Below are 17310 nucleotides of genomic sequence, written 5' to 3'. Positions count from 1 at the left end.
TACCGGAACACAAACAATAACTTCTTGTCGATTTGCTCGTTGGCAATTTTTTGAGGTAAATGGATATTTAAAAGAATTCGTACAAATAAGAAACTGAAAAACACGATTTGAACAATTGTTGCCAAAGAATTTTTCGTCGCATTGTTTTCGAATGAATTTTTCGTTAAATTGTATTTTAAGCAAATTTAAAGTTTAAGTTTTAAAATTGAATAAAATAGGAATTACGTACTACAGTCATCACTTGCTTTCAAATAGTTGAACGAATCGTTGGGCGCAAATATTTTTCCGTTGAAACAAACAGCCGAAAATTGTTACAATGAGAATATTTTTCGGGATCTTTTTCATCTTGTCTGTGGTATGTAAGGAGTGATCATTTTCAACTAAACATATTCGTCGCGATGATGTCATATGGCATTAGTGAAAAAAAGCTAACATTCCAAGTCAATGGCTATAACTTATACTTGAAACAACTTTTTGTAATTTTTAGGTTTTAATCAGATTTCATTTTATTTATTGATTGATTTACTGGTTAACGATAGTACGAAACCATCGCCAGCAACAAAAAATTATTATAGTTAACATTCGTAAGGCCGGCAACATATGTTTTCACTGAATGCACTGAAAACTTGTTTTAATTAATTTGCGCAATCAGCAAGCATATCCGAAAACAAAAAAAAGCAATATTTTCACACATGCATTATGATCGATACTCATAATATTTTATGCTCAATTTCAATCAGTTTCTAACCGATAAATTTCTCAAATGTTCATAAAACTGTTGGCATGAATAAAAACGACATATCTTGAAGGAAGGCACAGAGTTTTATTTGAATCGATTCCAACTTAAAAATAAATATGTCGTTTAAAAAAAAGAGGTGAATTGTTCTATAGCTATGGCATATCGGTGTTTCTGTTTTTAATCAAAAGGATGTGATGTGAAAATATGAATTGATATTCAATTGTAAGTACCCCATAAAATGGATCATTCGATATATAATCATGAAAAATTTATTTGGCGTTAAAAAAAAAGTCGTCATAAAAATTCTGTCGTCTCTATTGTCAATTGTCGAAATGGATGGATCTCTGTGGGTAAAAACTAAAACATAAACTTGATTCTGAACTTGAAGCTAAGCGAATGTTTTATACTCATTTCATTATATACCGAATAAAATAAAAAAAAAATAACTATATTAAATTTCCTGCATGGCTTTCTATAGAACACGTATTCGCCATATACAAGAAGAAGGAAAAAAATGTCATACCACTAATTATTATTTTAAACGTTAAATTAATTTTTTTTTCTTAAAAAAAAAGTTATGTATGAACGTTGGACGAACTAAGTGTGAAAAGCGCCCCGTTTGGTGGATACAGACAGCTACATATATGTGTACATAATCCATGGTTGGTAGCAGAAAATGTCGCTTTATTTTCGAAAGCGTAATAATTATTGTCTGTAGTTTCTGGCCTCATCCTCTTCTTTTTTGAGTGCCTGAATTAAAACCAAGCTCAGCACCGCATTTATGACCTAAAGAGAGTGAGAAATGGGTGAAAAAATATATAAGTAAAATGAGATTCAGAGCTACAGAACTAGCTATTTTTATCATGCTCTCGCTTCTTCCGTACTGCATATCGTGCAAATGATATACGACTGTTTCATTATGAAGTTATTTTATTATTATTTTTCTGCCTCTTCTGAAGAAAAAAACAACGCGTAGAATGATTGCAATGATAAATTGAAATAGTATAAAAAAAATAGAAAAGAAATGACTGTTTTTTGGTTTATCTGGTGTTGAAAGCAACGAGACAGCCCCATGTGGTCGCACGCAATCGAATCGAAATTTTTAACGACCGCATATTTTCTGCATTGAACATTTTGAAATTGATAGAAAAAAAAAATGCAAATTTTTTTTTAATCCAAACGCCTAAAGCCTAATAATTGAAGAGATTCAACAATTTGGCTATTTTCAAAAAATATACCAGAGAAAAAAAGAATCCGATAAAAAAAAACTAACGTTTTACATCATTTCTTGCAACAATGGCAAGGCCAGATATAAATGAGTATTTCAAATGCAGTCGCAGTGCATCTTTCTGTGTTCATTTCTCGTCAAATTGTAATCATACGTACCGAGATGAATGCAAGTGTCATGGCCAATCCGGCAACCCAACTGGATTTATCTTCAAGTAGCCAAGTGAGCTCATCAACGCAACCATGGAAAAATGCATTACCCGTTACTGTGTCTCGGCATGTTGATGGTAATGGTTGACGCATAATAATATAGTCATTAGACCCATCTGCACCGCAGCAACCAATCTGAATTGAATAGCGCGTGTGTATATTTGGTTTTTTGTTTCACCCATTTCAGCATGTTATTTGTTTTTGGTATTGTTGATGTGTTCGTTCGAATGGGTGTGCAAATAAACGAGGGCAGTTTTATTTTTTGTCGTTGCAATTGTCACACACCAAATATGTTTTTCCAAATTGAGAAACATACAAACCCAAGTCCAAATAAAAACCCGAACAAGAAATAAAGTCAAAATGAAAAAAAAAAAGAATTATGCATGACACACAGAGAAATAAAAAAACTACTAAAAGGAAATGATAACAGTAAAAAAAATTTAGAATGAAAGGAAGAAAAAGAAGTAAACGAGAAAAAGCACGTCCATGAGCTAATATTTCGAGTGCGAGAAAGAGAGACCATTTAACAAGATGTTGATGTTAGTGGAAAACCATTTATTTTTCCACTTTGGATTATTTTGTTTTAATCCAGTTTTCGGTTTTGTCATTGGATTTGGTCTCTCTGTGTGTGTATTTGTAATATTCTGAGCATGTGTGCCATTCTCGGTCGATTGCAACGGTTGGCCTCGGTCTATATATTTATATAGAGATTCTTTTCTTGTTGCTCTCTTTTTCTCTCCCTTCCCAACTGCTTTTTCTTCGCTTGATGTGTTTGAATTCTACTTACATTTTCCTGAATCATTTTCAAAACGGCCGTTGATTCAGGTACAGCCGATGACATGATTAAACGTCTCATTGAGTCACGAATTATCGGCTGTACGCTTGAATTCAATGTACTGTAATCTAATAAAACTGCCGATCCGGCCACATGTATGACAAATGCCAAACATTGAGTTCCAATAAACTACGGATACCCATCACACGCAACATTGTCGTCGTCGTTGTTGTCAGTTCCATTTCATGTGTATTTGTCGTCGTGTACGAATGAATCATTGAATCAACAAAAACAAGCAGACCAGCCCAGCCAGCCGATGATGACAATTTTTTTGTTTGTTTGGTATGTTTGATAGGCGATTCACATAGAAAAAAATGTAATTTTATTTATTGTTCCGTAATGTATTTGCACAGAGTACACAGAAACAACCGTGCCATCATTATCGTCGATGTCGTCGTGTCGTCATGATGACAAATTGAAGTGCAAAAGAAGAAAACGTAAAAAAAAGAGAAAAAAAAGTTAATTTCTTAAATGAATAGTCAACGCCAGAGATGAAAAACGGTAGAAAAAGTTGATTATTTGTACGCGTGATATTCTCTAGAAAAAGTCATGACCAAACCATCACATCCGGCAAACAGTACACACAGGAAGTACTTTTCTCGAGAAAACATTATTTGATGGACTCATCATCTTCTCTCTCTCTCTCCCCCTCTTGCTTCCGCAACCTTCCTTCCGCATATTGTTTGGCAAATAGTCCAACATATGATTATTTTTTATTTACATTCGACAAAAGTGAAGAGCCAAAAAGTTCTCACTTCAATCGATTAAGGTAAATATTTTTCACAGTTTCGTTTTCGATGAAATTGAACCAATGTTCGTCTCATATTTAAACAGTTTTGGGTTAGCTTTGCATGTTCCACTCATTGACCATTTTATCAAATGAATGAACCAACTGATATATAGACTCTCTCCCCCTCTTTCTCTATTTATCCATCGTTATCTGTTAAGTATGATCATGTTTCGTAATTTTGCGCGCGCACGCGTTTCATCTAACTCACTCAGGCATCGTGTGTGTGTTTGTGTGTGTTGTTGAGAGAAGTTGTTATCCAAATGTTTACCCGGAGAATGCGAATAGTGTTTTACCTATCAACAGTCTGTGTGATTTGACGGCAGGAGGAGTAGATAAACTACAGATGGTATTAATGATAAACTCTCACCAAAAGCAGTCCACTTGTGTGCTCCATTAATGCACTGCAACAGCCCAAAAACGATACAATCATCACAATCACCGAGGCTACAATTAAAATGTAAATGCCAACATAGTAAACGTATATGTTGAGTATTTGCACCCATTCTTCGAAACCGGGCTCGGCACGTATCCAGACAGTCATAATGAACATCATTGCGCCCACGATCTGTGAAATGCAAAATCATTTATCATTATCATTAACTAATTTTTGAGAGCGCGGCGAAGCGATGGTACATTCGCCATCCTACTACTAATACAACAACGACCATCGCGACTACGTTGTCGAAAAATCCATCTGTTATCTCTTTTTGCACCGACTGCACCGTGTGTAGCACACATATTTTAGGGAAAAGAGCAAAAAGCAACATCAACAACAGTTTTAAAATAACAGCATGAGAAATGTTTATTTGTCATTTATGTTTGGCGAAGGCCTTTATATTCGCTTTGTGAGCGGGCGAGCGTGTATATGTCTATATGTGTTTGGCCACGAGTTTCCAGATCCAATTTACTACATTTTGAAATAACCGTCATGTGCACGTGTTGGCAGTAATGCGGCCAAAAAATACAAACCATTTATGCATTTTGTTTACCTTGTTCCATTCGTCCCGGTATATCGAAAACTTCTATGTTCCGTTAGAAATTCTCTCGCTCGCTCGAACGCTCCTCTCCTCCCTCAATACACAGACACACACACACACTCTCACACTCACACTCATTCTCACGTGCACGCACTCACAAACGTCAGGCTCTTTGAGTCAATCGATTTGTTTGTACATTGTCCGGCGGTTAAGAGGATTTATTACAGCATTCCTACCGAAATATGCCAGCAAGTCAAAAACCATATTTTCCACTGAACATAACAACATTTTGCACGATGGCACCGTTTGTTCAACATCATTCGATAATTCCTATTTTACTCACTCTCTCACTCCCCCTTACTCAAACCCTACCTTTTTCTATTTCTCGCTCTCACTCTCACCCTCACTTCCATTTCACACATTGTCTCAACAATATTCGTTTGCATCCTTTGGAGTATGCGATTGCATTGCATGAAATAGATTATGCGTTTGTCATGCAATATGTTTGTGAGCTTTTATATTTCATCGTTGTTTCGAATGAGCTGTGAATGGTATGGGCTGGGTTCGAAAATCGGTATAATTGATCTTGCCAAAATGTGATAAAGAGATGTGTGAATGCGATTTGAAGGATGACAACAGTAAACAAGGGCAAAAACAAGAACGAAAAGGAAAATACAGCAGCAGCAGCAGCAGCGGCAGTGACTACAAGTCGAGTTTTCATTTCGAACATACATCGAGGACATACATTATATATTATTTAATTAGTAACCAGTAATATGAATGAAGTTTAAATGAAAATCGCATACGCACACAAAGTGCAAACGTCTTAATCACATAGCAGCAGCAGCAGCAGCAGCAGCAATATTATTGTGAATCATCTTGTGTCATTCGCATAATCTAATCTGAATTAATGAAGCGTGTATTTTGGCGCTTCCTTCATGCCATTCCAAACCCATTCACACACTGGTGGCGTCATTTTACAACCAAAAACTATATCGCTCGCAATCCATCTCAATACACAAAACAATCACCATACAAACACCCACATTTGCACGACACACGATTTAAATCATGTGGTGCCTGTGCCTGTGTGTGTCTGTATGTGTACGTGCCAACGCAGCAGCCACTCTAACTCGCTCATTTGCACACATGCCCATCCACCACGTTTTCATAGGATATGATGCGTAGTGCGGTGTGATGCGGTGCGGTTTAGGGAAAAAGCAAAAATACAATTCTCAACAAGCAACAACAACAGCAGCAATTGCAAGAAAATCAGATTCAGCATCAGCAAAGTCATCTTCGTAATAATAACCATGTTATTTATTTATTTATCAGTGTTTATTCATTATTAACGGTGCTATTGTTCTCTAAAATCAAAGCTTTCGACCACGTCGAACTGTGCCCTTGTTAATTGTCATCGTGCCAGCATATAAGTCTCTCATTCTCATCTCCTTCCTCGCCTCTCTCTATCTCTATTCAGCATATGTGCACAGCATTTTCGATTGGAATTTTAACTCTTTCTCTCTCTCTCTCTCTCTCTATCTATCTTTCTATCCTCTATCCCATTCTCCAAAATGATATATATATATATATATATATATATATATATGTGTTGTGTGTATTTAAGTTGGGCATTCCTTTAAAGTATCTCTCATTCTTCGGCATTGCGTGGTGGCTAAAGTTTCCAAAGCGATTCATTTGACGTCGGAATGTTGGCAAACAAATAATTTGAAGGCGAATTTTGCCCATTTGCAACACGATTGACATGCTTAATGTAGACAGACGTATGAGGCCAAGAGCTTGTTGAAAAACAAGTCTGAAATGCTTATTGAAATTTTTTTACTTCGGACAAAAGCTCTTGATTCACTGCATTTTCATTTGTTAATTGATTGGATTTGCTGCCGATGCTTCTGGATGTGTTTTTTCTCTCTTCTAGTTCTCTCCATATTCAGTGTCTTGGTCTCGCTTTCGTTTTCACTCTATCTCTTTCTCTATCTCTCTCGACCAACGACAACAATAAAATAATAGATTTGATATCATTTCTCAAAAACGGAAGACGGCACGCAAATAGTTTGAATGTTCATCAACCGTGAAGGAGTTTGATGTTATTTAGGCTTGGCCGAACAATCACATCCATATCCACGCACACACAGATAAACGAATGAAAATGCCAAAGAAAACATATTAGTGAAGTTTCTTTAAATGCTTCATTAAATTGGACTGTAGACCCGAAAAGTTTATCCCCAAGTTTTTGAATATTAAATGAACGATGATAATATAGCAATAACAAAGAGAGAATGATCTCTGTCACTGTCGTTTCGTCCTCTTTTCTCTTTTGCATTTGCTTTTTCTGTCAGTCATTCCATTGGTCGTTCGTATTTTGGCTGTAATCAGAATCGAAAACTGTGCGACATACGGTAGGCGAAACCTGCCAAAGCAACCCCGGCTAAAATGGCATTTCATTCTTGGTGTTCGCAAATGCATAAGACATATCCGAAGTCATTCGCCGTCGTCATCGTACGAATTTCGCTCCCCGAAATACAATTTCACTATTTGCTACTGCTGCTCTGGATACGATGGAAATGAACCAGTGGTGAAATATATGCATAAAGTACACTAAGGCACGCTACTAATCTTGGAACTTTCATTGTGCATCATTTGAATATGAATTCGAACTGTGGTACAATCAATGTGCTGCCAACGAACGTGTGATATTGTACGATGAATAACGACCTGCTACTACTGCTTTCTAGCGTTTGTGTTTGTGTACATGCTGCACTCGAGACGCTACTGAGCCGATGGGCCAACAAAAATGACACGAAATGCCATTGCAATTCATTTACAGGAGTTTTTCACTCAATTTATATAGCGATTCAGCAATGAATTTAGGTGTATGAGTGCATGGGTGTATGTGTTGTGAAAATAGAATCTTTCGCTGATAAATGGCAAAATGACAACTGTTGTTGTTGTTGTTATTGGAGCAAGAAAGATTGAATGCAAGAATTTTCTATAGTAAATCATATTTTTGAAGTTCGGCAAGCGGATATTTTGAATGAGCTGAATGCGAGTGAAAGAGAGACAGGTCGAAGGAATGCAATGTTCGACATAAAACCACTCATTATCGAAATATTTCACTTAGGTTATCCACCATTCGGTAGCTTTTGCCTCTCAACTACATTCGTACAATGTCACAAATTTCGAAAATGTTCCAAGCCATAAGGTTGTGCGAAATTTGCATTCTGAACCGTTTCGTAGAGTTTGCGGTTTACTTTTGATATTTTCTTTGCTTGCTCACTCTATTCAAATGTCATCATATTTATTTTGATTCATTCTCTTTATATATTTTTTATGATGTGAGATGCGAACGGAACGACTACGAAAATTTTCTATGTGAGATTTGCATTAACGTTTGCGGACCAGCGAATAAATGCATGATCAACCAATAGAATGTGTATGTGTATGTGTGTGTGTGTGTATATATTGGGTCTTTGATGTTTTGATTCAATTTATATGATAAGTAGCTGCTCTAGCTACTGCTGCCGGTTTCGATATATGCTTTGAATGAGTACTTTGTTTACCGAGTGGTCAGTGTGTGTTCTCGAGAATTTCAAGAAATTGGCAGACGGTATTTGATGTGAACTTTGATGATTACAAAACGAATTCATGAACCCACACAATTAAATTGGCAAATAGTCATCGCATCCAATCTCAACACATATACTGGCATCGATTTGACTTATGAATGGACTCCATTCGATTCCATTCGATTCATATGCAATTTTCTATTTCCTGTTTACCGACAGAGAGTAATCAGTCATTCCATTTGTTATTTCTGTCGATTTTTCTTAAAGCCAAACAAAAAAAATTTAAACTCATGCAATTAATTTATTCTGGCATATCCATATGAGCAAATGAGATACAAAATTCATATTTCGATCGTATACAGATGTGAATAATGCTTGTTGATAAACACACGTATGCATACCAAATAATAATTTTCGCAAAATGAGCAAAAAATCTTCGCAGTGGCTTGCCATATGTACGACATCAATATTGCCTAGTTGATGCTGGCCAATAGGCTTCACGTTTACATGCATATCATCGGCCTGGAGCTACTTTGACTGTACGATGCGATTTAATTTCCATGCAGATACACACACACACAGAGAGAGAGAGAGAGGCACACGATGGATAGATAGAAAATGAAATACTCTTTTGAGCTACCATACCGACGATTAACATATTTTGGTCGGCTGATTATATCTTAAGCTTTCATCAGAGAGCGCACGCGGGCACAACCGTTTTTCATACGGTTCAGCATTATTATGGCCTTTTGATTAACTATCTACTTTTGAGCTTAGCAATTGGAGTCAGTACAGTTACATTAATGCATACACAGTCCACTAAGCAACCGGGCGGTGCTCGGCGTTTTTCCTTTACTTTTCTATTTCAGCATGTTTTACGCAGCTCAAAGATTTATGAACATAATCGCTGCGCGAATGTGACAAATATTGAATGCATGCTGCGCTGAAGAGGCGACATTTTTGGAAAATCGAAATGACCAATCGGTTTTTATCTCTTGTGGTATAAACATGTGGATTGAAGTCTTTGTATATGTTCGCTGCTCATGGAATGCACTGTTTTTTCAACTCTCACTTGTCTCACACACAAAAAGAAAATAATCTCTAATACGTATACGGATTTTTTCATGCATTTTTTTCTGCTGTCCTTATGACATGCAAAAAAAAGAGTCGAAGAGAAGTTGCATATTTTCCACTTTGATTGCCAGACATATTATTTTCCGGCAGATAGAATAAATACTGAAATATTCATCAAAGCAATTTCCCTTCACTTTCCAAGCCACAAATCATTTTACTTCCGCTCACATAACCAATGGAGCTCTATTTCCCATATACGACAACGGATTCTGATTGGATAGCGTAGAATAAGAGCAATACTAAAAAAATAATTTCGAAATTGCATTTTGTCAACGCAATTTTTTGTTCGGGTTCATATGAGGATGAAAATCAATGATGGGCTTACAAATACGAGATAAAATCATTCAATAGCAAGAGTTAATCAAAGCAAGCACATGTTTGACTGCATTTTAATCTCATTCATCGATTAAATAAGTTTGAAATTGAATCCATGCAACTGAAAAGTGCGCACGCGGAAAAAAACCCACCGATTCCATTCATATTGGGTTGTTCATTTTGTACGTTGACAATACCTTTCATCGAATTAATGCATTCAGTTATTCAATCATTTTGGTTGCCATAATATCGCGGTTTGCTTCGTTTCCCTTCGGTATATTGTCACTTTTTCTATTATTTGATATAAAAAGTGGAATGGATTCTTTTGAGTACGGTCGAAAGAGGGAAAAAAGCTAGACGTTCGTCAATTCAAATACGTGAAACGCTTTTTTTTCTCTTGCTATATGTGCATAAATGACAAGCAAATGGAACGTAAAAAGGGGTTGATTGTATATTTGCAGCAGCAGCAGCAGCAACAACAACTATAAAAAAATTGAATCCAGAGGAAAGTTCATTGAAGATGAAAATGCTTTGAATCACTCGAATATTAATAAAAGTTCAGCGTCAATGTACAAACAGAGCACTATTGTCGCGTGTGCACTATGAACATCATTGCCATATGAAATGAATACAGTGTGCGACACCATAATGGTGAGATTGAAAGTTGAATATGTTTCACTGACTTTGTTATGAACGAGGAGAGTAAGTTTCTTCTGACTTGGCTAAGAGCGAGTAGGTTCGCTTTTGGTGGTCGTTGCGGTTGTTCATGCTTTTTCACCGAACTGATTAGAGATAACGGTTGTGTGTCTTGAGCAAAGTTTGTAATAATTGAGATCCTCTACAAAATTCCTACAAAAATGTATCTCTTATCAGTTCCACGAAAAACCACCATAACACGAGACATACTCTCCTTCAACAACAACAGAATCATAAAAAAACATCATCGCCTTTTCCGCAGAAAAAACCTACTCTCCTCTCAATCTCACCCATAGATAGAATATGCACCTTTTGTAAATATAACGCATGCATAGAGATTTATTCAATTCATGCACCGTGTTCACATTCAACAGAGGCCATGTAAAATGATGAAATCACTGAGCACAACGGTCATATCAGTTGCTCAGACAACACAAACATCAAAATGATGGAAAAAGCAACAACAGCATAGGAATAAACCGTCAAGAGAAGCACATACATAAAATGATTGATATCATTGTGTTGTTGTTGTGTGTCTATGCATTCTGCGTTTTTTCTTAGCACAAAATAGTTTCCATGGAAATGATTAAAATTGAAATTTCATAGATAGTTTGCTGCTTTGTGTATGACAAAAGTATTTGCGAGTGTCTCGATCTCTTCTTCGTATGACGTTGATACTCACAAAAAATCAAAACTATTCAAACAATGTCATAACTGACTCATATTAAACAACTCAGGTGACGCAAACCAAATTAAAATCGTGCGCTTTTCATTCATTTTACGCTTTTTCTGCCTGCCTATTTTACTTCGAGGTGACTCCTATTAATGAATCACCATGCTGTCAATGAGCTGTCGTACGTGCTATAGCCTGCGTTAGGTTTTAAATACACACGGTGAAACGTATATATATTTTAGAAGAATCGCTCGCGAAATGGGTAGTTTTCAACTTTATAGCAGTGATTCTATCCAGAATTTCGTAACAAGTGTTCGGAAAAATCTTTCTTATGCACGATCTAATTTCTTTCAAACATTTGAATCAAAATGTATGCTTTTGGCTAAGCCACATTTATGAGAGTTTGTGAAATATTTCAAACGCAGTTTTTGATTTGGGGCTAAACTGCAGAACAACGAATATGTTTCCCACATTTCATAGAGTGATATTTGTGTCTCTGTTCAGCTCACTGCTGCACACCATATAATTCTAGGTTTCTGCCTTTAATCTTACGAATTCAACTTATTATATCACTTGATGTCAATTAGGCGAATAACAATGTACGAATCAATTTGTTATGCACGAGCTAATTTCTTTTAATTACGAGCTAACTGAAAGGAATTTACAAAATAATCGTTGGTGTATGAAAATGATGAGATCTTTATTCATGGGTTTAACCCCTTTCCGTCTTTTTAAATTAGCCTGGTAAACATTGATTGAAGGGCAATTGATAGAAGCACTACAATCCTTTGATTCGAATGGTATTCGTTTCGCATATAAAAAAAAATAATGAGAAAAAAAATAACAAAGGAAAAAGAAATGCGTAGCTTCATCACAAGTCATCCATTTCAATGATGACAAAATCCATTTTGTTGACTATTTGCTGTTAACAACGTTTTTTTATGAACAATTTTCAGCATTCATTGAAGCGGTGGTATACTTTTGTAGCGAAAATTTCAATATGTAATGGTATTCCAAATGATGAAAAAAATCGTTCGTTGCTATCGCTGGAGGAGAGCAAGAGAACGAAAAATCCGGTCCTTTCTTTGCTTGAGAATTATGGACGAGTTGTATTTTAATTCTTCGTTCAATTGTATGTTCATGCAATATTGCAACATAATCGATTAAGCTCATGAATATGTGTACATGGTACACACGAAAAAAAATGTTGAAATAGTGCGATAGTGTCGCGTAAATGTGTTAAACATGCAATCCATATGTTGATTGTGTGTGTGTGCGTGTGTGTGTGTGTGTGTGGGTTGTGAACAGTGATAAATTCTTACCGTTCCGGCAAAATGGTGTGTCACTCACACTCTTTCTGTCTCTACACATATGTATTGTTTCCAAAACGTATCGACTTGGTATGTTCAACAATGTGGTGTTCGGGTATGAGTAAGACATTTTTTCTAGCTTTAGGTTGTTGCTGTTTTTTTTCAGCTTTGTATTATTCTCCGTTCCTTATCAGTGTGTACTCATTGTAGACGCTACGAACGGAGTATCGTCGTCGTCAGTTGGAATGGAAATCGTTGTACCTGTTTCTTTTTTTTCAGGTTCTTAATTGAATTGCGACATCGATTCGTACATAGCAATGAATCACCGCACGACTAATACATTATGATGCATTGCTTTTGAATTTCGTGGAAAAGAGTAGCAGGTATTTTCCTCCTCCTTCACTTTTCCTACCATAGCCAATATTGAGATTGAGCTCAATGGTTTGCTTTTGCATTCATTCATTCGTTGCACCATTTTTTTTTGGGTCCCACTTGTTCTATTTGATTTTCAATTTTTGAAATATATACCAATTCTAAAGCACTGCATATGGATTTATGGTCATGTGTTTGAGCACATTTTCTGGCTCAATTAATGGAAAAGGTGAAACGGCAAAGGTGCGATGCTGAACAAAACACTCCAAGATAAAAAAACACAAAACGAACACACTTGATACGTACCCATGCGATGATGTTGAAACAGAATATGGAATATTTTATGGTGGATATATGATTTTCCAATTTGACCATGCTGGCCCCTTGACCGTCTCCTTTTCCAGCCATGTCACCGATCTCTGTTTAACCCTCTTCGTTCGTTTGCTCGTTCTTCTATCTGTGCTCAACTCTCGTTCAACCAAACTGGTTTGGCTGCTTTGTTTATTTTCCACTTGCTCCCCTTTTGCTGTCGCACGTTTATGTTGCCCACTTTACTGTGTTCGTCGTCTCGAAAAGAACTCGCAGATTTCTGTCAATGAAATCCAGATAAAATTCACAACAAAATTCTCTCCAGCAACGTAAGACGCACAATTCAACAATTTTCAGGTCAATCAGATAACATAATAACTTTGGAAAACTGACTTGTTAAATTATTAAATTCCTTAAAGTGACTGATATTTTGTCACGATGTGTGAATGAGCCGTAACTAAAAACGTCCAATCAATCGGTTTCCTTTTCAATTATTGAAAAGGTTTTAAAAACAATATTATTCTTTCGATTTGGCTTTTCTCTTGCTTTTGAAGGATTATTAATTGTAGTAGCACCAATCTAGCTCATAGATCATCACCAACAATCGTATTTGAACAAAGTTTGAACACTCTTACTTCTCGAATTTCAACAATTTTTGTTTTGTTTTGAAAAACAAACCGAGAATCTGCTCAATTTATCTTTTCCGATCCGTTTTAATTAGAATCGTTTCCTGAATGAATTAACCGTTTTTCTTCCCTTTTTTTGTTGAAATGTTTTTTTTTTCATTTCACGTCATGAGAATAGAAATAATAGCCACTCACTTGTACCGTACAATTGAAAACCTCGCCCTACATTCGAATCGCAAACTAAATGCTCAACACCAAATATGAAGTGAGATACGTGAAATTCATTGCATGAATTGGTTACGATTGCTCATATCTTTTCGTGGATTTTTTTGTTTCGTGTGTGTTGTTATTTTTTCCCGTTCTTATCTTTCTCTCGTCGATTATCTCGTATTGTGTGCACACATGTGTATGTGGTTAAAATACGCACACCGTGCCCGTCCATCGGAGCATTGGTATTGTTATTAGTCAAAATTCATTGGAATTCTTAGTTCGTTGGGTCTATTTCCCTTGATTCAACCTGTTTCGATTACAAAACATAGACGGTGTACCGTGTTGGTGTGTATCAACACGATATCTGAAGTAAAAAAGATAATCTTATCTCGAATCGGTTGTTCGCGCGCGCTCTTGTTTTTTTTCTGTTCAATCTCGCTGTTGCTTTCATTCTCTCGTTTGCGGTGTGTGTGCTCTAGCTGTGTGGCAGGTACTTTTAAGCGGCTTAGGCTCAATATAAGATAACAGAACCCGCTAGCGTGAATACATTCTGCAACACAAATACTTCAAATACAGCGAGAACGCGGAAGAGAGCGGGAAAGCAAATGCAAGAGTGAGATGGCAAACAAAATGAAACAAAGAGATAAAATTTTCGTTGATTTGTTTGCGTTGTTTCATGCATGAGTTTTAATGTGAGCCTGAAACCTATTCTATGCGTTTGTTATTCCAATTCTCACTCTCTCACACGCTCACAAACACACACAATGTTGACACGGCAATGAGCAATGTGTATCTTCAATTCCAAGCATTTTACAACACGCAATGCTTGCGTTCGTTGCCATAGATAGTGCTTGCTGTTCGAGAGGGTTTTAGCTGAAGAATCTCTGTATTTTATGTGTTATTTTAAGCTTAACACTCCAGCTTCAATTCGATTTAGCATTCTTTACCCAGACAGCAGCAGTTTATGCAATTGTCATGAGGAAAATCGGCCATTTTTATTCTCAATCGTTCGTTTATTCCGTTTTCGACTTTCATGGAAAATGTAACACATGAAGAACACACAACAATAACAAAACCAAAGAAACAAAAAATCGCGAAATATTTACGCAAAAACAGCATTTTTAACGTGCAATCATCATCAAGTGTGTTCGGTAGTGTGGGGCGAATGAAAGAGTGAGATGATAACAAATGTATTAAATTCGTAATCAATTGGATTCGGGACATGTGTGGAGGCATTTGGATGTGTTGTTGGTGGGTTGTGCGTTTTGTCGGTTGTTCGTTTTTGGATTCGTGCATGCCAGTACATTGATGTGTTTATTTTATATTTGCTACAGCAATGTCGAGAGCATTTTTGATTGGCTTATTGTTTTCACAGCATTTTTTATTCAGTGCACAGACAGCGAAAAAAAAAGTTTGAGAAAGTAAAGCGTGAGCTAGGGAGAGGCAGAGTGTATATGTGCGTATGTTTCAGGCACAAGGAAAAAAATCAAACCCGTTTAGTGTTTTATATTGGTTGGGCACCCATTGAGTTGGGCGCGCATACAACCATTTCACTCTTCCATAGCAATCATTTGTATTTGCGGCATCGGCTCTCTCCAGCATACATATGTGCGCTCGCAAGAGCCAAATGATATCAACACAATAACAGTAAAAACATCTATTATCGTTATCAGAGCGATTTTATTTTTCTCCTTCTTCTTCTTGTTACCGTTTTTTTTTTGAAATTCCTGTGCAGTGTTAATAGGTGAGAGAGCAAATGAGAGCCAACGCAGAGAAATAAAAATGAGTGAGCAAACACGCACTACACACGATTAGTAAACAGACGCACCTGCACGTACATCGTAACATACAATTGAAAGGACGACTCTGCACAGCCATCGTTCACACACATTCATACATTAAAATGGTTCGAAATGGCACACTCTCTCTATTTCAACCGACAAACAAAAAATACCACACGGAAATCAATGAGTAAAAATCGTTTGGGCCATCGATGTGCGTATTTACATCGCCCAAGAAATGCTAATGACTAAGGAATGCATTGACATACATGTATGTAATAATTTTTTTTCTTCGCCTCATTGCCATTGTTGTCTATATTTTATTCGCTCTTTTTATTTCGCTTGGCATTGTGATAAGAATTTTATCAATAGCACCTTCATTTGCCATACGGCTTTTATGTGACGACGACGCCGACGACGACGACTACATCGATCTATTGGCATAAAAGTTGTCGAAGCCAATTCCAATTCCGATTTGACGATGACTGCATTTACGTTCACTCGCCACATTTTTTGTTGTTGCTTCTTTCGCTTCGCTAAATTTTATGAAGCCTCTGATTAACACCATTGATTGCTAATCGAAATTCTGCTGACGACGATTTCACATCATAAACAGCTTTTATTTACCTGATTTCGGCACAATTTTTCCTCTTCATGTCCTTTGCTCGCTGTTCATTTGACGCGAACGGCGTTCTTCCGTTTCAGATCTGCTCGTATTTCGTATGCATATAGACAACATCAATTGGGTATTGCCTATGTTGAGCGTTGAGTTCTTTAATGAATTTTCTTCTATCGCAATTTTACCTGCCGCTGTCGTTGTCGTCGTAAAATTCGCCAATGTTTTCTAGTTTCAGCAGCTTGGCCAAGGAAGCGTTCGCTGTTCTATATTTTATCTTCACAGATAGATCGATGTACATCTTTTTTCCTACTCGGTGTATTCTATCCCTTTTTAGTTGTTTAGCAACAAATCGCTTATAAAAACATCGAATCTTCGTGTAATTTTTCTCGTTGGCTCCAATTCGGTTAGCTGTATCTTCTGCTCTCTCAGTTTTAATCTTAATCTATTTGGCCGGAGCCGGGATGAAAATGTCACAAAAACTCAATGCGATTCCAACTACATGCTATCTCTCTTTCGCCATTCCACCTACCGCCTTCACACCCATTTCCACATAGTGCCAGAGTGAGTATGACTACGGGCTGTTTGTCGATTTTTAATTTCAGTCCGCAAACAAGACGGAAAAATATGTACGTACGAGAACAGAGCGACAAAATGTGTTTGGGTTGTTGTTTGCGTTCGAATAAATATGAATTGCTCGATCTAACGAGAATGAGTGGTTTGGTGCACATGAAAAATGTTTGGTAACCCAGAGAGAGAGAAAAAAAAGACGAAGGTAATCGCAATACACAGCTCAGTACGCTCATTTTATTTTTCGTCATATTTGTGTGTGTGTGTGTATATGAATGTCCGAGAATGAAAACGCAACTTCTATGCACAACACATATAAGTGAAACAAAAATAAAA

General features: G+C 36.7%; 1 protein-coding gene across 2 annotated transcripts; it reads right to left on the bottom strand.

The window, feature by feature from the left end:
- Nucleotides 1-803: 803 nt before the first annotated feature.
- Nucleotides 804-14151, bottom strand: LOC129577046 (tetraspanin-2A). 2 transcript variants are annotated; one of them, XM_055463458.1, is made up of 6 exons: nt 13993-14151; nt 13169-13451; nt 4169-4366; nt 2964-3140; nt 2126-2311; nt 804-1525 (listed from the first exon to the last, which is right to left on the bottom strand). In XM_055463458.1, exons 2-6 carry the CDS (start codon nt 13268-13270, stop codon nt 1445-1447), a joined length of 744 nt encoding a protein of 247 aa, XP_055319433.1. In that variant the 5' UTR covers nt 13271-13451; nt 13993-14151; the 3' UTR covers nt 804-1444. The 2 variants fall into 2 exon arrangements, with proteins under 2 accessions (XP_055319433.1, XP_055319432.1); XM_055463457.1 differs by lacking the exon at nt 13993-14151 and adding an exon at nt 13565-13986.
- Between the last annotated feature and the right edge of the window lie 3159 nt (nt 14152-17310).

This window comes from Sitodiplosis mosellana, unplaced genomic scaffold (genome assembly GCF_009176505.1).
Source record: "Sitodiplosis mosellana isolate CC-2019 unplaced genomic scaffold, AAFC_SMos_1.0 Smas_scaffold_6197, whole genome shotgun sequence".
Lineage (NCBI taxonomy): Eukaryota > Metazoa > Arthropoda > Insecta > Diptera > Cecidomyiidae > Sitodiplosis > Sitodiplosis mosellana.
The sequence above is the reverse complement of the archived record's forward strand: the minus strand, read 5'-3'. Positions and strand labels throughout refer to the sequence as shown.